Here is a 23,252-nt window from a genome sequence, read left to right as displayed (position 1 = left end):
CAGTGGTATCCCTCTTGTATGGCTCACACAGGGCTGCATGGGAGTTGTAGTGTAAGTGGGTAGCCTAGTCGGGCACCACTAGGGGGCGAGGGTGGTTCTGCCTGGCCCAGAAGTGCTTCCAGGGTGAAATATGTATAGCTAATTTTGGTAAATATTAAATTTACAAACTTATTAAAATAAAATATTCATATATGATTAACTATAGTGCAGAAGTGATTACAAATGTACAACTGATAGCTAAACATGTTCTGTAAAAAATATTACATGATGGTGAAAAACAGTTTGAATTTTTGAATGTAAAATATTTAAAAATCACTTGAAATAATCAAAACTTTTTTTTCAAATTGTCAAGGCACTTTATAAAGTAAGGTTAGATTGGCTACCTTTTAAACAAGTTTTGCATCCAATTTCACAGTCAATGCATTCTCCTGTTTCTGGATCTTCCACTTGTCCTGTAATCAATAAATGATTCAAACATTCAGTAAAACAATCAAAGAAAGCTCACTGCATGGTGGTGGAAATGAGACATCATTAGTAAACATTCAAACAGCCAGTTACAGTTGCAGTAAAATCAGAACTGATCAACGAGCCGCAATCATCATAACCTGCACGACTGTTGTCTTAAACAAAACATGTGAAACTGCTTAAGTAAGTATTCACTTTGGCTCTTAGGCTCGAATTTATATTTAATATTTTGCACTTTTTAAAAGGTAGTGGTGCAAATTGCTAAGTATCGATTTAAACTCTGAATCAGTATTGATTTGAACATTGCAGTCAGTCAGTCAGTCATTGTCCAACCTGCTATATCCTTCAGTTTAGCATACCCTGACTAGAGCTGCTGATTAACTGTACATACTGCATCTCTGTTGTTAGTCATTAGCACTATAACATAAGTAACATGATAATTATCTTTGAATACTAACCCTCACCTATTCTGTTTCTTTTTTCGGTACCCAAATGTGGCAATTGGTGCCACGGCCCACCTGCCAAGTTGTTTGCTTGCCTATGGTAAAGTCATCCCTGATGGAGGATCACAGGAATCATGGGAAAGAGGGGTCCTTTCATCGGAGCAACGTTTCAGCCGTGGCATGGTCAAATGGGGAGGCAGCTACATGGATGAGGTCTCCAGGACTCTAAAAATATCCAAACCTAATTATGTCATATCATCTACTGTTAAACCGTACTTCTAAAACTTTTATTATTATGCTGTCTTAAGGAATTGTTCTGTTCTGTGTATTGTATTGTATTGACCCCCTACTTTTGACACCCACTGCACGCACAACCTACCTGGAAAGGGGTCTCTCTTTGAACTGCCTTTCCCGAGGTTTCTTCCATTTTTCCCTACAAGGTTTTTTGGGAGTTTTCCTTGTCTTCTCAGAGAGTCAAGGCTGGGGGGCTGTCAAAGGCAGGGCCTGTTAAAGCCCATTGCGGCACTTCCTGTGTGATTTTGGGCTATACAAAAATAAACTGTATTGTATTGTATATCCCAACACAGGGTCACGGGGTCTACCAGAGCCAATCCCAGCCAGCACAGGGAGCAAGACAGGAAACAAACCCCGGGCTGGGAACCAGCCCACCGCAGTGAACATTGCATATTTTACTTAATCATGTTAGAACCCCAATAAAAAGAACACACTGCTACAAGTGTCAGCTATTATTTTTGGAATGAGAAATTATTTATTAGCCTGGGCATTGATAAATATCATCATGGGCATCAGCCCTGAAAATGAACGCAATTTTGTAATGTAAACATATCAATGGTCATAATATTATGGATCATTTCTGTAATCATAATTAACACCACATGAACAGAAAGAGAGAGAAGATCGTCACCTTCATCCAGACAAGGCGTCTGCATTTCAACTGAAATTGACAGATAAAAGACATCTGTATACTGAAAAGAAAAACTATATATATATATTTATATATATGGTGGTGCGGTGGCACAGTGGGTAGTGCTGCTGCCTCGCAATAAGGAGACCTGGGTTCGCTTCCCGAGTCCTCCCTGCATGTTCTCCTCTTGTTTGCGTGGGTTTCCTCCGGGTGCTCCGGTTTCCTACCGCAGTCCAAAGACATGCAGGTTAAGTGCATTGGCGATTCTAAATTGTCCCTGGGTGTGTGTGTGTGCACGCCCTGTGGTGGGCTGGCACCCAGCCCAGGGTTTGTTTCCTGCCTTGCGCCCTGTGTTGGCTGGGATTGGCTCCAGCAGACCCCCGTGACCATGTGTTAGGATATAGCAGGTTGGATAATGGATGGATGGATGCATATCATTCTATTAATCATCGTTGAGATGTTTCTACACCTTGTTTGGAATCCATCTGTCAGGTCAGGTCAGGTCAGGTTGGGGAGCATGCATTGGCACAGCATGTTGATGCACCCACAACATGATGAAACAGCTCGGGATCCTGGTTGGCAACACACCAGGTAGACATGTGGTCCAGTCCCACCCTCTGGAAATGATCCTCTATTTGCCACAGCCAGGTGTTATATGGGCGTCCCATTGGCCTGGTCCAATCACTCGGGTCCTCACCAATGATGATCCTGCGAGTTGGATCACCCTTGGGGAATCGCTCCACATGGCCGTAGTGCTGTAACTGACGCTCCTTAACAAAGCAGGTAATGTGCCTCATTCAGGACTCCATGAGCAACACAAAGTCAAACCAGCGGTACCTAAGGATTCTCTGAAGAGTCCAGTCTTCATCTCAGGCCACTGGATAGCGTCCATGTCTCGCAACCATAAGGCAAAACAGGAAGCACCAGGACTCTAAAGACTTGGACCTTCGTCCTTTTGTGTTGATATCGGGAGCACCACACTCCCCTTTCCAGCAATCTCATGAACCTCCATGCTCTCCCAATCCGTCTAATGACTTCATAGGAAGAGTCACCAGAGACATGAATGTCACTGCCAAGGTAAGTAAACCTCTCAACGAGGTTGACACTCTCTCTGCAGACAGACACACTGCTGATGGCCGTGCCAAGAGTTTATTAAAGGCTTGGCTCTTGGTTTAAACTGCATCTAGCCCTGCAAACGGTCCTCCAACTTCCAGGGAAATCAAGGGGGTTGGTGGCAGGATTGGCACTCCACCACCGTAAAAAAAACTTCATGCAGCTCTGAGACAACAGACAGGACTCCTTTCTGCTCTCTGTGGGAGTAGCTCTGCTGCTGCTTGCATTATGAAGTGGATAGTGGAAAAGCCCTGGGGAGCTCCAAACCCGGAAGAGCCAAAACCGTCGGAGAGCCAGTGAGCTGAGGACTATTGGGGATCAATACTGGTGTGGTACTGAGGTGTCTCTCACTACACGGCAGCACTCAGGTCCTAATTTGAGGTGGCCCATCTGGGTAGGTGTGTGGAATGTTGCATTTCTCCGGCATGAAACCACCTGTGGTGAATTCTAATGATAAGATCTGATTAGGAAAGGCACACACCTGCCTATAGAAGTACACAATATGCATCGGAACAAAAACCAAACCCTGAGGACAAAGGAAGAGCCTGAAGAGCTTACTGTGAGGCGCAGAACTGGGAAAGGCTACACAAATCTTTCTACAGCATTGACGATTCTCAGGAGCACAGTGGCCTCAATGAATTATATAATGAGGAAGTTTGGAACAACCATGACTTCTCCTAAAGTTGGCTGCCAGGCCATACTGAGCAATCGGAGGACAAGGGTCTTGGTAAGTGATGTGAACAAGAACCCGATGGTAACTCTGGTTTATCTTCACAGAACCCATGTGGTGATAGGAGAAACTTAGAGCAGAGTAGCAACACATCATATGAAAGCCTCCTTGGGGCTTTTAAAGAGGCATCTAAAGGACTTTCGGACTACAAGAAATAAGATTTTCTGTTTGATGATGTTAAGATTGACATGTTTAGTCTCAATTTTAAGTGTCACGTCTGGTGGAAACCAGGCACCACTTATCACCTGCACAGTACCATTTCAACTGTGAAACATGGTGGTGGTAACAACATGCTATGGGTTTGTTTTTCAGTGGCCAGGACTGGAAAACTACATAGGGTTGAGGGAATGCTGAATGGAGAAAAGAACAGAGATGTCCTTAATGAAACCCTGCTCCAGAGGGCTCTGGACCTCAGACTGGACCAAAACAGAGTCCAGACTTGAACCCAATAGAACATCTCTGGAGAAAAATGAAAAAAGCTGTCCATCCAACCAGAGAGTATTTGCAGAGAAGAATAGATAGATAGATAGATAGATAGATAGATAGATAGATAGATAGATAGATAGATAGATAGATAGATAGATACTTTATTAATCCCAAAGGGAAATTCACATAATAATAATAGCAGAAAATCCCTAAATCCAGGTGTTTGAAGCTTGTCATGTCATACCCAAAAAGACTCCAGGCAGTTATTTTGCACTTCCACTGTAAAAAATGTTAAATTTATGGTAAAGTACTGGCAGCTGGATGGCCAGAATTTTACCGTAATAAATAAGGTGACAATATTTTTAGGTCTACAGTATAACTTTGTAGTAAATAACTGTTTTTCTTTACAACACATTTAACCATAACCAGAAATCCATGCACTATAATAAATATACAAATCAATAAACCCTTAGAAAATATTGTCAGGATCAAACACCAGTACGCAGTTTGCATCAGAAAAGCAACAACAACCAACATCAAACATATCTCATTTAATTATATACTGTGGCAGACAACCAGGAACCTTGCTCCACCCGGACGCCTGGAACAAGGAAGGACCAAGAGAGGGACAATATATTCCCCTGGATGCAAGAGGGCAGCACCTCTGGATTCCATCAGGGCCACAGATATGGAGCTAGGAAGCTCAGCCCTGTGGGGGTCCGTGGCTGCCATCAGGGGACACCTGGATGGTCCCTGAGCCAAAGACATCAGCACTTCCGCCACACTAGGAAGTGCTGCCAGAAGACCATCACAGAGCACCTGGGGAATATCTGGGGCAGGATAAAAGGGGCCGCCTCACTCCATTTGAGAGGCCGGAGTCGGGTGGCAGTAGACGGAGCTTGCAAGGGGGGAGTGGAGGCGGCTGAAGGCAGGGGGAAGAAAGGACAGAGCTGTATTGTGCTGATTTGGGCACTGTGTGTGTAATGTATCAGTAAACATAGCATATCTATCTATTTTGAAGGTAGAAAAATATTGATTTTATAGGACTTGGCTGTAAAAAATAACGAAATGTATTGTTTAAGATATACGGGTAATTTTCAGTAGAACATAAGGTAAGTTTCCTTTTATTCAGATAAGGTATTTTACTTTTACCATTTACAGTATTTTTCCTGTTAAATTTACTGACATTCTTTACAGTGTAGGCCAAGCTTATTAGTTCTCCGACAGACTGCTTGGTAGCTAACACGTGTGGCTGGATTTTCCCCTACTTTATGATAAGCACCCTAGGTAAATGCCTAATTCACCTTAATGGTGGTGCCTGCCGACCCTGACTCCAGGCTGGAATCACTTATGGGGGTGCTTCAACAAATTACTGAGTAAAAGATCTGAATACTTGTTTTTAGAGGTTCTCTGGAGATCAGCCAGAGTGACCATCTGGTTTCATGGTCACCTATCTTACCAAGGCCTATCTCCCGCAATTGCTTAGTTTAACCAGGCAGCCAGCGCTAGCCAGTGTCTTGGTTGTTCCAGACTTCTCTCATTTAAGAGTTATGAAGGCCACTGTGCCCTTGGGGACCTTCAACGTCCAATGAAGTTGCAGGAAGTTTCTGTAACCTGATCCAGATCTTTGGCCCGACACAATTCTGTCTCTGAGCTCTGCAGACAATTCCATTGGCCTTTGTTCCTGATACACATTGTCAATTCTGGGACCTTCTATAGATGGGTGTGTGTCCTTCTTTATCATGTCCAATTAATTGAACTGACCACAGGTTGACTCCAAACAAGGTGTAGAAACATTTCAATTATGATCAATAGAATTGGATGCATTTGTGCCAGATTTTAGGTATCATAGCAAATGGTCTCAATACTTGTGTCTATGTGACTGTTACAACCTACTATTGATCTTTTTGTTAAACTCTACTCTAATTTGGTGCTGATAATTTAATTGAGTCCGGCCCTAATTACCCATTGTTAAGAAATCACCTGGGTTATGGGTGGGGTGCAGATTATAAAAGACGTTTCTTTGGGTTTTAGGTTAGAGGGAGAATGTGAGAGGAGAAGGACAGAGCAAGGTATGGAGGGTTAGGGTTAGGGTTAGGGTTAGGGTGAGGGTAGGGGATAACAGCCCGAAGGCCAAATCCAAAATGCATGGGTACACTTAGTCTATCTATAAAACTTTTATTTTATACAAAACACCCATCCTACTAATTTTAGTTCAGGTATCTTTTATTTTTGTCCTACCTATCCTAATCTTTAAGTTTAAACATATCTAAAATTTTACAAATCTCATATTTTATAATTTTGATACCTAGTAAGGGCTTTCCATTAAAATGTCCCCGCCTGGTCAAATTTTAACACTTCAAATTGTAATTAATCCAGATATTACTTTTTCTTTTTACTAAATGGATATCCAGAGGATGCTATTAGCAGATCACAAGAACTATACATTAAATAATAAAATCATATTCATAATTCCAATACCGAAATGTATTTATTTTTTTTCAAAAATAGGGATCAGGTTTTAAATAATCCTGTCCCATCCTGTATTATTCCTGGTGGCCAAATATTAGGATTCCTAAACAATAAATAAACAATAAAAAAAAATAAACAAATTACATACCACATGAAACAAACTTTAACATCAGGGACCTGGGTAACAATTTTGTTTTTAACCTCAGGGCCCTGTTTTAAAGGGATTAAGATTAGGAAAGGAATTGGGGTATACAGTAAAAGCACAAGAAACACACCTTTAACATCAGGGACCTGGGTAACAATTTTGTTTTTAATCTCAGGGCCCTGTTTTAGGGTTTGGGTTAGGGTTAGGGTTGGTTGGCCTGGCTTTAGGTTTTTGTTTCTTGTTGTTTATTAAGGAAATGTGGATAAATGTATCTAGCTGGGTAAACTTTGTGTAGCTAGACAGTTAAGTTAGTGTTGTCCTCCTGCCTTGTTCCTGTTTTGTGTAACTTTCTCCATATTTTGTGAGTTTCTTTTCTTTTTGATAATAAATGGAGTCTGTTTTTATTTAGCTGGTTTAGTTTTCTCTGTGTTTTGTCTCCCTCTCTCTCTCACTTCGGTGTGGCCTATTTATATACCCCTAGGCCTTTTGGCGGGCCGTAACAGTGACATTTCACTTATCTATTTTTAATACACTTGCAAAAATTTCTAAAATCCTGTATTTGATTAATCATTCTGGGGTGTTGAGGGAAAATTTGAATTTGAATGATTGTAGCATAAGACTGAAATATAACAATGTGAAGAAAGTGAATGTACTGTATGTGGGGCTGAATGGTCCATTGTTGTCAAAATTGTTATGTCCTTAGGGTGCCAGTCCTTCAAAGAGCCTTCTCTTACACACACACACTGGGGCAGTGTACAATCACCGGATAACCTACTGTGACACACACATCTTTGGGCTGAAGGAGGAAACCAAATTAGCAAGAGAAAAACTCCAGCAGACAAAGAAAGAGAATGCAAAGTCCAGGGACAAAATTCAAACCCATAATGCTTAGACTGATGTTCATTATACCGTTAAAAAGAAACAAAATAATCTCACCATAAATACCTACCTTCATCACATTCTCTCGTTTGACAAGATCCGTCCTTCAGCCTGTAGTTTCCTTTGCATTTAGTACAGATGTCCACATCAATACAGAGGTCACAGTTTTGCATGCAGGTTTTGCAGGTAAAGGTGTCTCGATCTGAATAAAAACCTCTGGGACAGTGCAGTCTGCAGCGATCGCGATGGAGGAAGCGCTCCTGTCCATTTTCATCTAGAAAGACATAATGGCAAGGTGAATGGATTATCTGACCCTTGGAAGGAATTTGTATGATACGAAATATATTTAAACCAGTAACGGCGCACTGCATGATAACATGCAGTGAATACACCTGACTTGAGCATTCCTAGTTTTCATCCTCTTTCTTTCTCTGTATGTTTAGCATTTATTTGCTCTGAGGTTGATGTGCTTACTGCTTCCTGAGCAGCTCTTCTTTTCTCCACCATAGTGGCCCACTTCTTCTCTTCATTCGTCGGCATCTTTTTGCATTAAAACTGATTAAGTTGTTGTTTGTGTTGCAATTACTTTGTATGTTTTCCTTAATGTTTCACTTAAGCTGGCACTTAAGTCTTCAATCTGCCTCAAGAATGATTTCAGATATGAAGAGGTAGGGGAAGTGATGACGAAGGTGGTAGGGAATGAGAATAGATAGATAGATAGATAGATAGATAGATAGATGATATTAATTTTAGTGAGAGATTCTTGTCCAAGTTGAGATGATTGCGTCTAAGAATTTTTGTCATCTCTTCATTCGTGCTGCAAATCACCCGTTCTATCACATCCCAAAGGTGCTATGTTGGATTTAGATCTGGTAACTAGGAAGATCACTGAAGAACATTGAACTCATTGTCATGATCATGAAGCCAGTTTGAGGAAAACTTGGTGCAATATCGTCCTGGAAGTAGCCATTAGAAGATGAGTAAATTGTGGCCATGAAGGGATGCACCTGGTCAGCAACAATACACAAATAGGCCATAGCGTTCAAGCGATAACTGGTATTAATAAACCCAAAGTGTGCCAATGGTGCCCAACAGTACATCTTTAGAACACCACAACCAATTCTTCCGAAGCTCCTTTTTCTATTTCAAAACATTCCAATATACATTAATAAATCATTCTTTAAGCAATTAGATTCAACAATAACCTCGTTTATTTCAACTCAAAACATCCACGCATCCAAAGAGCGACCCTACAAAGACAAAAGGCAGAAGGCGGCATGGCTCTACCTAACTTCCAGTTTTATTACTGGGCAGCAAATATACAAGCGATAAAAACCTGGACACAAATAGAAGAACATACACAGGCTTGGTCCGCAATAGAAGCAAAATCCTGCAGTACTTCTTTGTATTCCTTGCTCTTCGCTCCAATAAACACACGTTATCAGCAATATACTAATAACCCAATTGTGCTCCACTCACTTAAAATCTGGAACCAATGTAGAAAGCATTTCAAGACGGAGAAGCTGGTATCTGTGGCACCTCTGCAAGTGAACCACCTCTTTCAACCTTCACAAACATATGCAGTTTTTAATATCTGGAAAAAATTTGGAATTAACTTGCTTAGAGATCTTTATATAGACAACGTCTTTGCATCCTATGAACAATTACATTCCAAATTTAACATTCCAGCTACACATTTCTTTCACTATCTTCAAATCAGGAACTTTGTTAAATAGAACCTTCCCGATTTTCCTCATCTTGCACCCTCATCCATGCTGGAAAAAATATTGCTCAATCTCAAGGACTTAGACTCCATCTCTACAATATATAAAATCATATTACAGTCCCTCCCCTTCAAAGATCCAAGAGGACACTGGGAAAAAGATCTCTCAATTAACATATCAGAAAAGGAGTGGAAAGTAGCAATGCAGAGAATTCACTCAAGCTCCATATGCGCAAAGCATACAATTATACAACTTAATAATTATATATCGAGCACCTCTGTTTTGACTAAAACTCTCCAAAATGTATCCAGGGCATGATCCAACCTGCGAACGTTGCAATCAAGTCCCAGCCTCAACAGGTCACATGTTCTGGGCCTGCACCAAATTAACATCATTCTGGACAAACATTTTTAATTACCTCTCAGACAGCCTTGGACACACAATCCCTCCTAACCCATTAACAGCTGTGTTTGGGGTTCTTCCAGAGGGGTTTAAAGTGGAGAAAGACAAACAAATTGTGATTGCATTCACTACACTCTTGGCACGCAGACTTATTCTGATAAACTGGAAGAACCCAAACTCTCCTCTTTTAAGTCAGTGGCAAACCAATGTGTTATATTATTTGAAACTGGAAAAAATCAAATACTCAGTTAGAGGATCTGTACAGAATTTTTTCAAAACATGGCAGGATCTAATCAGTAATATTTTAAAATAAGCTCTTAAAGCACAGAGGAAGCAATTATTTCCGTATTTCTTTGTCTTCTGCATTCATCTCTATTGGCTTATCAAATTTATTAATTTAGGTATGTTTACAAGCCTTAAATTTCATGCCATTTGCCTTGCTCTCTCTCTCAGGTCGTGGGGATCGATTTGTCCTTAACTCAATTTTTCTTTTTGTAAAAAATTGATTGATTTGTATGGCTTGCAATAAAATTAATAAAACTTCAAAAAAAAAAAAAGAACACCACAACCATCTGCCTGGACTGTTGACACAAAGCAGGTTGGGTGCATGCATTCATGCTTTTGGCGTCATATTCTAACAAACAGCAGCTCCGGCACCAGAAGTACTCCCAGGTCTTCAATAAATGGGGCCGCATTCCCTTGTCCAGGCGAGTCGGAGCTGGATGGACGGAGAGCAACACTTGACTGGAGAAGGACAGCGCGGTGGAGAAAGGAGAGGTGATTGCGAAGAGAGAAGACCTGTTACTGTATTTGTTATTTTTTGGTGGTATTGTGCAATAAACCATCCTTTATTTGTCTCTGTTTTTGGGGTCTGGAGTTCACTGGTGCCCCGGTTCCATCACAATGATTACATCCTAGCAAACATATGAACATTTAGAAGAGGCTTTTTCAGAGATATTTGCCCTTGTACAACAACAACTTATGACCTATCTTTTTCAAAACAAGTTGCAATGTGTATATCTTGTTACAGGCCCAGGTTGGTCCAGTACTTGTGCCCAATTGAATCTAAACGATATGAAGATATATCCAATGATAACTAACATAGAAATTGTTTGATTGACCCAGGATTATTGCAGTCTGTTTTATTTACTCATCAGACCAGGCCTGTTAATTTGTAAAACTTGTGCATGAGGAGGTTACAAATTACATAATCAATTTTAAAAATACAGGGGGTCCTCGGGTTACGACACAGTTCCATTCCTACAACAGTGATGTAACCCGAATTTTGGTGTAAGTCGAAACACACTCTAGCCTAAGTCACTTACCTATCTTAACACATTTGCAAAATCATAATCTAGCACATTAAAACACAAAATCTAAGCCTGAGAAAAAAGAAAATGACATAAATATACTGTACTGTAAACTGTACTATAGTAACAGAAAAAATGAGTGTAAAAAAATGCTTACCTTTATTCTTTCTCATGTCTCAGTTTTTTAAAGTTTTTATGGGAGTGAGTGTTGTAAACTTGAAATGTTGTATGTTGAAACGTTGTAACCCGAGGACCCCCTGTACATGTATATGGAGATACACAGAGGTGCATGCAAGCACTCACAAGTGCATGTCTGCTCATAGGCACACGCACACACACACACTCAAACAAAGGTAAAAGTGAAAATGGCTGACAGCTTGTTTGCCCTACCAGAATACATGCTTGATAATAACGAAAAAGAAATGAACACATAAACACATGTAGATCTTGTCAGACACACACACATGGCAGGCAGTCGATGGGCTTGACTAAATGTGTGGTTACACCGGACCAAGGGTCGGCAGTGCACTCTAACACCTTTTTTCTTTCGTCTACAATTCCACAGAAGAAAAGAGAACCCAACCCCACTTCCGCATCCTGCACTGATCTCCCAGCCAATCCCCTGCCTCACCTCACAAAGACACGCCTCTTCCTGCCTTTCGTTTATAAAATCCCTGCACTCTATGTATCCCATTTAGTCAAACTACAAGAAGTGGAAGTTCAGGGTGATGTTTTTAGATGGGTGCAGAATTGGCTCAAACACAGGAAGCAGAGGGTGATGGTGCGAGGAACCTCATCAGAACTGATGAGAACTAAGAGTGGTGACCAGCAGGGGTCAGTGCTAGGGTAGCTGCTATTTTTAATATATATAAATGGTTTAGACAAGAATATAAGTAACAAGCTGATTAAGGTTTCAGATGATACCAAGATAGGTGGATTAGCAGATCATTTGGAATACGTTATATCATTGCAGAAGGACTTGGATAGCATACAGGCTTGGGCAGATTTGTGGCAGATGAAATTTAATGTATAAAGTATTACACATAGGAAGTAAAAATGTTAGGTTTGAATACACAATGGGAGGTCTGAAAATCGAGAGTACACCTTATGAGAAGTATTTAGGAGTCATAGTGGACTTGTCACTATCAACTGCCAGAACAGTGTTCAGAAGACATTAAGAAGGCTAACAGAATGTAAGGTTACATAGCACCCTGAGGTGTGAAGGACAAGTCCTAGGAGGTTCTGCACAGGCTTTATAATGCACTGTTGAGGCCTCATCTGGAGTACTGGGTGCAATTTTGGTCTCCAGGCTGCAAAAAGGACTTAGCAGTGCTAGAAAAGGTCCAGAGAAGAGCGAATAGGCTGATTCCAGGCCTACAGGGGTTGAATTATGAGGAAAGATTAAAAGAGCTTAGCCTTTAGAGTTTAAGCAAAAAAAGATTAAGTGGTGACATGACTGAAGTGTTTAAGATTATGAAGGGAATCAGTCCAGTGGATCGAGACGGTGACTTTAAAATGAGTTCATCAAGAACACGGGGACACAGCTGGAAACTTGTTAAGGGTAAATTTTGCACAAACATTAAGAAGTCTTTCGTTACACAAAGAACGATAGGCACTTGGAATAAGAGACCAAGTAGTGTGGTAAACAGTAGGACTTTATGGACCTTCAAAACTCGACTTGATGTTATTTTGGAAGGCTGAATGGCCTGTTCACGTCTAAATTGTTCTAATTTAGTCCTGCATTGGACTCAGTCTTGAGAGATTACTCGCTTTGTGAACAATTTGTTTGCAACTTAATCCTTATTTTTTCCAAGTGGATCCCCAAACCTTTCTCTGGCTTTGTGTTTCTTGTAAGGGTTGACGTTAACAGAGGCATTAAGACTCCCTTGTACTAATCTGTCTGTGCAGTTTGCTTATTCATTTGACTCAATGTATTTCGTTTCAAATTAAATATTATTAAAGCTGTTCACTTGATTCTGTTTCCTCTTCATGTTACTCCTCAATTGTTTGTGTGCATCATAAATATTATATAATGTGCCTGAATGTACATTATTGCACAGTACACTCAGTTGTATTATATTATGAAATCTTCCATTAAATGATTTCCTGTGGTATTACTAAAGTGACATTTACAGTACATGAAGTATTGTATGGAGCATTCAATACCAGTTATTTCTGGGTGAGAAGGGCAGTCCAATGTATACACCAGAATGCATACAGTTTCTAACTTGTTAAAAAAGGAAATTGCTTATTTTGCAGCAATTACAATAAGTTGACAAACTAACCAAAGTAAGCAACACTTTATGTCATTCAAATATCACATATTCAAGTGGTATTAGCACTTTTTTTGTTAATGTAACTGTGACTTCATATTGTATCTTTCTTTTAAAAATAATTTACAATATTTGGAATGGGATGTGATGTAAATATGTAGCAGTAAAGGTGTTAAATCTGAAACAGGCAATTATCTTTATTGGCCCATCTGACACTCCCAAACCTCAATGACAAACTCTTTAATTTGTCACCTTGTACTTCTGACCAGCATCATGCAGGAGAGCCATTTTTCATCATACACACAGGGCCGTCTTAACGTATGGGCACTGGCCTGGGGCCCCAGGAGCATAGGGGCCAATTGATGTTTCTGATGCCTATGTATGTTTCTGTTTTGCTATCAAAATAGGGGTCCCAGCGCACGACTTTGACTGGGGGCCTATGATGCTGGTAAGATGGCCCCTGCATACATACTGTATGCATTTAGACAATGTATGTGACTATTTCATTAACCTGCTGTGAACCGATCTGCCACATACCATTGCTCATGTTTAGTTGTTTAGCACGTAATTTCAGTTGTAAAACAGTGTCCCCCTGCAACACAAACATCAGCAATCCTAATCACTGTGTGTTATCTACTGTCACACACGTCAACATCACTAAGACCGACCGACAGCTGCACTGGGCTCCTGTTTGTACTTTTTCTCTAAGAACCTTTATCCTGTTTTGCAAATGGTACATGCATGACACTTCTCTTCCCATCCCTAGTGAACATGCAACTGCCACTCAAGCATCTAGCCCGACCTGTAATGTTGGTCAGGGTTATCTCCCTGCCTTAAGTGAATTTTCTTTTTATTTAATCTTTTTGTTAGTTTCTATAAATTGCTTTTTATAAATACTATTGATTTTGTTTTTGTTTTCTTATCTTTAATTATTTTCTGTTTATGTATGAAATGCTGAATATTTTATTTGTTAGGTATCTGCCTATTTATTAATGCATGTTTTATTAATTAATTGTTTTCTATTTACATGAGTGTTTACGTGACTACAGTCAATGGAAACCCCAGACAGGTGATTTCTAGTAAATTATAAATTGATTTTTTATAAATAATATTGATTTTGTTTTTGTTTTCTTATCTTTAATTATTTTCTGTTTATGTATGAAATGCTGAATATTTTATTTATTAGGTATCTGCCTATTTATTAATGCATGTTTTATTAATTAATTGTTTTCTATTTACATGAGTGTTTACATGACTACAGTCAATGGAAACCCCAGACAGGTGATTTCTAGTAAATTATAAATTGATTTTTTATAAATAATATTGATTTTGTTTTTGTTTTCTTATCTTTAATTATTTTCTGTTTATGTATGAAATGCTGAATATTTTATTTATTAGGTATCTGCCTATTTATTAATGCATGTTTTATTAATTCATTGTTTTCTATTTACATGAGTGTTTACATGACTACAGTCAATGGAAACCCCAGACAGGTGATTTCCATTGAACTAAATCTGTGACTTCTAAAACCAACTGGCTGCACCAGTAATGAGAGAAAGTGTCATTTAAAAGGAATAAATACCTAAGTGGTCAATTAGTTTGTGTTTTATATTGTGTTCAAAACAGTCACTTACCGTATATACTCGCGTATAAGTGAAACCCGAAAAATCGATCATAAAAATCGACCATGACTTGTACACCCATTCAAACATATGACACTTCTTGCTTCCTCCAATCTTGCACCACTTTCTCAGACACATCGAATTTTGTAAGCGCAGTTACCAATCTCTTTCTCCACTTCAACAATTTTTAATTTCAAACCAGCTTCATATTTTCTTCTGATTGAACGCTCCATCATAGATAAGGGATGCTCTTACAATAAAGGTGTATGAGAATGTGAGACACAAAAAACACAAAACAGTGCAAACGTAGCTTCGGAATAGTTTGGGTATTACCGCGTGGTCACGTAGGCAACAATACAAAGAAAAACAAGGCAGTGTGATCCGCGGTTACTCTCTCAGGTAGGCATTAGTATATCATAATCTCTTGGACCAATAGCGTGAGTTTTCCGCATTCAACCAACATTATAAAATACCAGAAATTATACGGTAAAATCAAAACCCAGCTAATTCGTGGGAGAACTTAAATGCGAGCATATACAGTATTTATGAACGTTTTGGAATCACTTCAGGTTTTTATGTCAAGTGCCTCCTGACTTACCGGTATGACAAAAACCCCACATATGAAATACCATTCAACTCATCTTGATGTCTAATTTTGCAAGATTGTGAGCTTTGTGGGTTTCCCCCTATCCTTTGGTAAAGTAGCCCCAAACAACCTTCATGTTTAGGCCATTTTGGACAATGTTTTGTGCAGGAAATTACTCCTCTATGATACATTAAATTTGATTAGATAAACTTTATTAATCTCAAAGGAAAATTCACATGCATATAGCAGCAGAATCATAAAAATAAGGATACGGCCAGTCAATCAATCAATAGATAGATAGATAGATAGATAGATAGATAGATAGATCCCAAAATGATGTTTCAAAATAAACTTAATGAGTGCCCAGGGAGCAAACATTGAAATGTCTGATAGCACTGGGCAGAAAAGACCCCCAGAGATACTTCTTAGCACACCGTGGTGGAATGAGCCTCTGGCTCAAAGTGCTCCAAGAGAGCACCTCCTGGTGGGGATGGAGGGGATTTTTCATGATGACATCTGATTCTGCCACCATCCTCTTTTCTACAACAGCCTCCAGTGTGTCTTGTGATAGCTCAGGTTCTCCTGATATGTTTATTTAGACATTGTGCTTCTTTTCAGCCTAAGTTTTTTCTCCAGGAGACCACAGTGTAGAACACCATACTGGCTACTATGGACTGATAAAAAAAATTCAGTACCTTCTGCACACATCAAAAGACCTGAGTCACCTTAGCAAGTACAGTCTGCTCTGGCCTTTCTTATACAGAGCCACTGTTTTGTCAGACCAGTCCAATTTGTTATTTATTTGGACCCCAGGTACTTGTAGCTCTGCACCACTTCCACATCCTCACCCTGGATGATGACTGGTCTCAGAGATTCCTGGCAAATCAAAAATACACCACCATCTCTTTTGTCTTGCTGCAGTTAAGTTGCAAGTTATTGTCCCCACACCACAAGACAAAGTCCTCCTCAACTTTCTTTACTCTGACTCATCTCCATTATTAATGTAGTCTATGATGGAAGAGTCATCTAAAAATATCTATAGATAGCAAGCACTGATATTGTGCTGGAAGTCTGGTGTGTGGAGGGTGAACAGGTCAATGGAAGGGACAATTCCCTGAGGAGCTCCAGTCTTACACACCAGAATTTCTGAAACACATTCCCTCAGCCTCAAAAACAGCTGTCTGTTGGCCAGGTAGTCCATGATCCAGAAGATAGTTGGGGTATCAAAATGCACGGCCTTTAGCTTTTCTCCCAACCAGTGATGTAGAATGGTGCTAAAGGCAGTGAAAAAGTCAAACTAAATTATCCTGACTGTGATGCCTGCTTTGTCCAAGTGGAAGTAGGCTCTGTGGAGCATATACTGTAGATGAGAGCAACCTCCAGAACTATATGTGCCTAATAGGCAAACTGCAGAGGATGCAGATGTTCTGAAATTAGAGGCCGTAGCTGTTTTAAGACCAGTCTCTCAAAGGTGTTCATGAAATATGAAGTAAGAACAACTGCTCGGATGTCCTTGGGGGTTCAGTGGAATGCATTTTCTTTGGCACTGGAACCACACAGGATATTTTCCACAGCTGGTGGACTTTGTTTGAACCCTGGGGCTGGATGGAGCCTTGTTTATGCAGAGGTTTCCCACTTCATAGCAGAGTCACACAGTCCAGGGAGTGGAGAGGAGCTGGAGAGTGAACCAATAGGTGTCTTCAGTAAAAATAATCAGAAGTATTTAAATGTGTGCATGCCACATCAACTGACCACAGGGGTCAACTAACTAATGGGATGCAAAGGGTTCAAGTTAAACCTTTTCATAAAACTTTGGAAAAAAAAAGTGTGATCAATAATATAGACACATATTTTGCTATTTTAAGGTTGCTGATTGTGAATATGATAATATTTTTGAAACCTGATCCATTACTGGTGGTCCATCCCTCAAACAGCCACTCCCAGAAAGTTAAAAATGACAGAATTCAAATATAAGCAATAATAAATTACATTTATATAGTGCTTTTCAACCACCACCAATGTGTGGCACCCGTCTGGATGTCGCAACAGCAGCGATCCATTTTGCACTAGTACGCTCACCACACATTAGTTGTTAGGTGGTGAAGTGGTGAGACAGATAGCCACTTAGAGACAGGGGATGATTAGGGGGCCGGGATGGACGAGGCCAAGATGGCCAATTTAGCCAGGACATCAGGATACACCTTACTTTTTTCAAAAGTTGCCCAGGGATCTTTAATGACAGCACCTTGGTTTTATGTCTTATCCAAAGAATGGCACCATATTTACAGCACAGTTTCACCATCACTGCACTGGGGCATTGGGATCCACATTGAGACTACAGGGTAAGTGGCCCCTGCTGGCCTCACCAAAGCCCAAGCTTTTCCTAGGTGGTCTCTCATCCAAGAACTGGCCAGGCTTCTGAAGCACAGATGGTATGGTCAGCAATTATAAATAAGATAGTATTTTTGATTTTTATCCTTGTTTATTATGTACTTGTACCTCATGAAGTAAATCATTACATTTCTTATGAACACTCCGAATTAGGACAGCTTATGCTAATTCAGACTTTTTTTGTAATTAATTTAGACCACTTTGCAGAGATTTGTATTCATTTGTATTCATTTTGATATTAAAGACTTTTTCAGTTGATCAATGTCAAAAAAGCCAAATTAAATCCTATGTGATTCAACGTTGTATGTTAGCAAACTGTGAAAACTTCCAAGGCGGTCAATACTTTCTATAGGCGCTGTATCAAATCCATCCATCCATTATCCAACCCACTATATCCTAATAACAGAGTCACGGGGGTCTGCTGGAGCCAGTCCCAGCCAACACAGGGTGCAAGGCAGGAAACAAACCCCGGGCAGGGTGCCAGCCAACCGCAGGTGCTGTATCACAGATAAATTTAAAGATCCAACAAACATATTGCTTTCCTTGACATGAAAAAGACAAATGAAGTCACAGAAACAGATTTTTGAACCTTTTGCCTATTGTTTGTTTTTTACTTGAAACCAAACCTGCGAGTGTAATCTACAGCACACAAGATCCTAAATGCATTGATCAGGTTTAGAAAGTAGATTGTACAATGGATTATTGCTTGTGTTCAGTTTTGTGATTTATTATAAATGCCTGTGTTTGTCAAAAACTAATATGCACACTGATAACTCAGCCTCTTACCACCACAAAAGCGTGACTGTTTAAGCACCATTAAATGACACATAGATTAGAAAAATACACAGTAAGCTGAAGTCTCTTGACAATTCTCTGACTCACTTGCCAACCATTTGTTTTTTTAATATGCATTCATAAAATAAACTCTACAAAACTGGATCGGCTTCATTATTCAGTTAAAATATTTAAAAAAATATATTTATTGACATGGGTTGAAAAATGCCAACGCAACAGGTATGCTGAAAGACTGCAGTGACCTTTTGTGAAGAACAGAAACATGGCAATCAGGAATGAATTGACAATACAAGCTCACGAAGAAACCCACATTCTCCAGGGATTGAATGAAAAATGGCATGGAAGGGAGAAGGAAAACCTGAGTGACCGTAAAGCATGTGTGAATAGCCCTTTTGTTGCTCTCAGATAAGGGGGTCAAAATAAAGAGTGCATGCTAGGGTTTCAGCAAAGTGCTCTCCTATTACAGTTTAAGTAGTCAATGATAAAAAGTTCATTATAAGTAGCGAACACAAGATAAAATGACTAGTTTACTAAACACAGTATGCAAAGTTTCTCTGCAAGTGCCCTGATTAAACTCCTACAGGGAACCAGCAGGTGTATGCAAACTCAAATCCAAATAGGCAAATCCTTTGGTTAAAAGCTACGATTTCTATTTATAGTACCTTAATATGTCATGTATGTACTTAATGCACTGATTTCTTATGGTAGTTTGGTCCAGTTTTGAGTCATGGGGGGGTGGGGGACTGGGGAATTATCCCGCCAGCGCTGGGCACAAAGCAGGAACCAACCAACCAACCATGGAGAGGCGGCCAGTCCTTTGTAGGGTAAAGTCACACACACCTACTCAGACTTGCACTAGATGGAGCCAGATTAGAGTGTCCAATTCATAAAACAAACACACATCTGTGAGGTATGGCTTGAAGACTCTATAATAGTTAACATTATTCAATTGATTATTCAGCAGACATGTGTCAAGAAGCACTACCAGATATCTACTAGATAGATAGATAGATAGATAGATAGATAGATAGATAGATAGATAGATAGATAGATAGATAGATAGATAGATAGATAGATAGATAGATATTAATTTTAGTATAATAGGCAGGATAGATAGATAGATATTAATTTTAGTATAATAGGCAGGATAGATAGATAGATAGATAGATAGATAGATAGATAGATAGATAGATAGATAGATATTAATTTTAGTATAATAGGCAGGATAGATAGATAGATAGATAGATATTAATTTTAGTATAATAGGCAGGATAGATAGATAGATAGATAGATAGATAGATAGATAGATAGATAGATAGATAGATAGATAGATAGATAGATAGATAGATAGATAGATAGATAGATAGATAGAATTGAATATCAGTCCTGTAGAAGCTTGGTAAAATTTAAAATCCACAAATACACATGCTATAAAATAACACCATGGGTTCTTCCACACTCACATCTACACTCACGCTTACACAATTATGCTGCCTCAGCCCACAATACTTTAAAGTTTTTACAAAGAGAGTTCAGCCCAGACAAGGCTATAATACCAGTCTGGTGCCCCTATCTTGTTATGCAGTATAAAAGGACATCTTTACAATAAGCAGTTCCTTACCTATGCCACATCTGGTGCACTCAAAGACTTCATGCCCACGACATTCCCAGCAGGTTGCATGGCAGTTGAAGCACTGATTTTTCAAAGCAAACTGTCCACTTGGGCAGGTGAAGGAGGCAAATGCATTCATGGCTTGCCCAAAATAAAAGAGCGAAATGAACGACTTGAACATTTTTCTCCTGTTGTCACTGGCAAAAGTAAAATGAAGAAAGAATCAGAGGTGGAACAGGTGCGTGCCTGCGGCAGATGAGTTCTGTGCTAGGTTTTCTCAATTTATCCATTACCGCTAAGAAACCAGAGACAAAACGAGTTCAACCAGTCCCTTTACGGGGGAGGGCTTTCTTGTACACTGAATAGGCAAATTGTTCCTTTTGAATGGCAAAAAATCCTACATTCTTTACCAAATGTCTATATCATGTGGAAAATGAGGGGGGGCTAACCTGTTCGGAGTAGCAGGAATCTTTGAGGATAAGCAGGTAGATGAAATTCAAACTAATAAGGTGGTGACAGACAAGTCTAGATTGTAAAGCAGGGATGGAATCCTTTTGTAAAATTAACCACATCATTTTTAACATTGTTACAGTAAATCCTTTACTGTGATCCAGTGATAGAAGGAGACAATTTGTTAAAACATTGATCGCTGTGGTAATGAAGCAGAAAAGAGTCCAACATTGTGCTTTATATTTTATTGAATTCTTTATTTTGATTCAGGCATGTGGACCATTACTACTTCAGGATCAAGCACTATATCAGCCTGAACAGGATGCCAGTAAATTTCAGGGATTTGCTGCAGAGTATTCTTTGTCCCTAAAACCATGACAACTCTATGCATGTATTCACCAGACTTTCAAGTAAAGGGGCTCGAGAGGATGGAACCCATCCTGGCAGCATTACACATAACAGAAAAGTCATCTCTGGACAGGACATTGGTCAATCACAGGCTACTCTCAATAATCAAATTTAGAGTCACCAGAAAGCTAAACTTGCATGTCTTTGATATGTAGGTGAAAAAATGTCACCTGATGAAAACTCAGCTACATTAGGAGAACATGCAAACTTCACATGAGCAGGATTTCAAGCACTGTGCCCGTATGCTGCTTTGCCTAGGTTAATATCCATTCCAATATGGAGTCTCTTTAATCAGGATTTATCAGTAAAGCACATTCTCAGAAAAATCTTCAGTCTTGGTCAGAATGGTTCAAGTATTGGTCAAAATACAGGGGGTGGAAAAAAGGAGTAAGTTAGTAAAGGCAATAAATAAACATTGATTTTTGTGTTATTCATGCTTTGCTTTAACCCACTTAGCCCCAAAGAGAACAAGCATGCATTTAAAATGGATACTGTACAAGAAATAACTGATTTATTTATGAAATGATTCATGAAATTGCAGGTTAAACAATAAATCAATCATTAATTAATTACATTTATATAGCACTTTTCTCACTACTCATAGAACTTAACATTGAGTGACAGGAACCACTTCAACCACCACCAACGTGCAGCACCCACCTGGATGATGTGACAGCAGCCATTATTGCACCAATATGCTCACCACATATTATCTATAAGGCGGTGAAGGGGGGAGACAGATAGCAATTCGAAATAGGGGATGGTTAGGGGGCCAGGATGGATGAGGCCATGATGGGCAATTTAGCCCGGACACTGGGATAGAGCCGACTGTTTTCAAAAGATATCCAGGGATCTTTAATGACCACAGAGAGTCAGGACCTCAGTTTTATGTCTCAAATGAAGGGTGGCACCATATTTACAGCATTGCACTGTGACATTGAGATCCACACACAGATCCACAGGTTATGCACCCCCTACTGGCCTCACCAACACCTCTTTTCCGACAGCTACCTCAGCTCTTTCCTACATGGTCTCTCATCCAAATATTGCCCGGGCCTATAAATGCTGCCTGTTCAGAAACACATTAAAGAAATGAATGAATAATAAATAAACATAGCTACTTTGATTGGCCAGCAGTCAATTCAATCACCTACTGTGGTTTTTCAATCCAGTTTCTTCTAAATACTCTAACCAAGAAAAAATACAATATGTAAAATAAAATATGTTGCTTGCCTGTTTTTATAAAGGACAGAACCGGTTATGTACTGTCAGATACATAAGAAATCTTAAAGTAAATGCATGTGCCCATCTTTTAATTTTAGTGAAACCATGTAGTCCAGTGCAGGATCATGCAGAATCCATGGTAATCCAGTACTGGGTTTAAGGCAGCAATTAAACAAGTCATCATAGAGCACACTTATACCAAATAACCTAAGATGGACATTTTTTATTCTGTAAAGAAATTAAATTACTAAGAGGAAAGCCATTCAGATGGAGGAATAATGCACAAACTCCATGTGGGCAGTGATGGGGCCAAGAATCGAACCTAGAGCTCTGGAACAGTGAGGTGTTAGCGCTAACTACTACTAGTGTATTTTCAGAGTAATAAATATTTGCTTTTGTTAAGTTCAAATTTAGTGCTCTGTCTTCATAGCAGATATAAAATATTGAATCACATGAGCTGTCTGTATTTACATAGTACTTGCCATAATGCATAACATCACAAATAAAAAAGACTGAATTGGATGCGGAGTCTGAATGGGTCCTTTATAAAGCCAACAGTCATCTATAATTGCCAGCATTTTTAAAGGTGTGGTTATTTTTTAGGCCACTTGCACATTTTTTTGTCTGACCTTTTGCTTTGGTTTCTTTGTACTTTGTTCACATCCTGTTTCCTGTAGTGTTGTGTACTGATGACATTAAGCTGCATGGTTCACATGTGTACCTGCCTGGGACAAAACAAGCACGGTCATACAGAATCACGTAGCAGAGAAGAACAATTTCAAGAAAGAAAAAGACACAGTTGCTTTGTTAAAAATACTTTTTGGTCTAGTTTGGGACTTTTTTTTCAGTGTGATTTC

At 39.5% G+C, this 23,252-nt stretch overlaps 1 protein-coding gene across 1 annotated transcript in view; it reads right to left on the bottom strand.

Moving 5' to 3' along the window:
* The window catches only part of LOC120541377 (proprotein convertase subtilisin/kexin type 5), a 91,700-nt gene extending 71,144 nt beyond the window's left edge, over positions 1-20,556 (bottom strand). Inside the window, exons 1-3 of the mRNA XM_039772941.1 lie at positions 20,323-20,556; positions 7,669-7,872; positions 384-452 (exon numbers count right to left, since the gene is read on the bottom strand). Coding sequence (XP_039628875.1) covers positions 384-452; positions 7,669-7,872; positions 20,323-20,494 — 445 coding nt within the window. The 5' untranslated portion in view covers positions 20,495-20,556. The remainder of the gene's footprint in view (positions 1-383; positions 453-7,668; positions 7,873-20,322) is intronic.
* Positions 20,557-23,252: the final 2,696 nt, after the last annotated feature.

This window comes from Polypterus senegalus, chromosome 12 (assembly GCF_016835505.1).
Source record: "Polypterus senegalus isolate Bchr_013 chromosome 12, ASM1683550v1, whole genome shotgun sequence".
In the NCBI taxonomy this organism is placed as follows: domain Eukaryota; kingdom Metazoa; phylum Chordata; class Cladistia; order Polypteriformes; family Polypteridae; genus Polypterus; species Polypterus senegalus.
The sequence above is the reverse complement of the archived record's forward strand: the minus strand, read 5'-3'. Positions and strand labels throughout refer to the sequence as shown.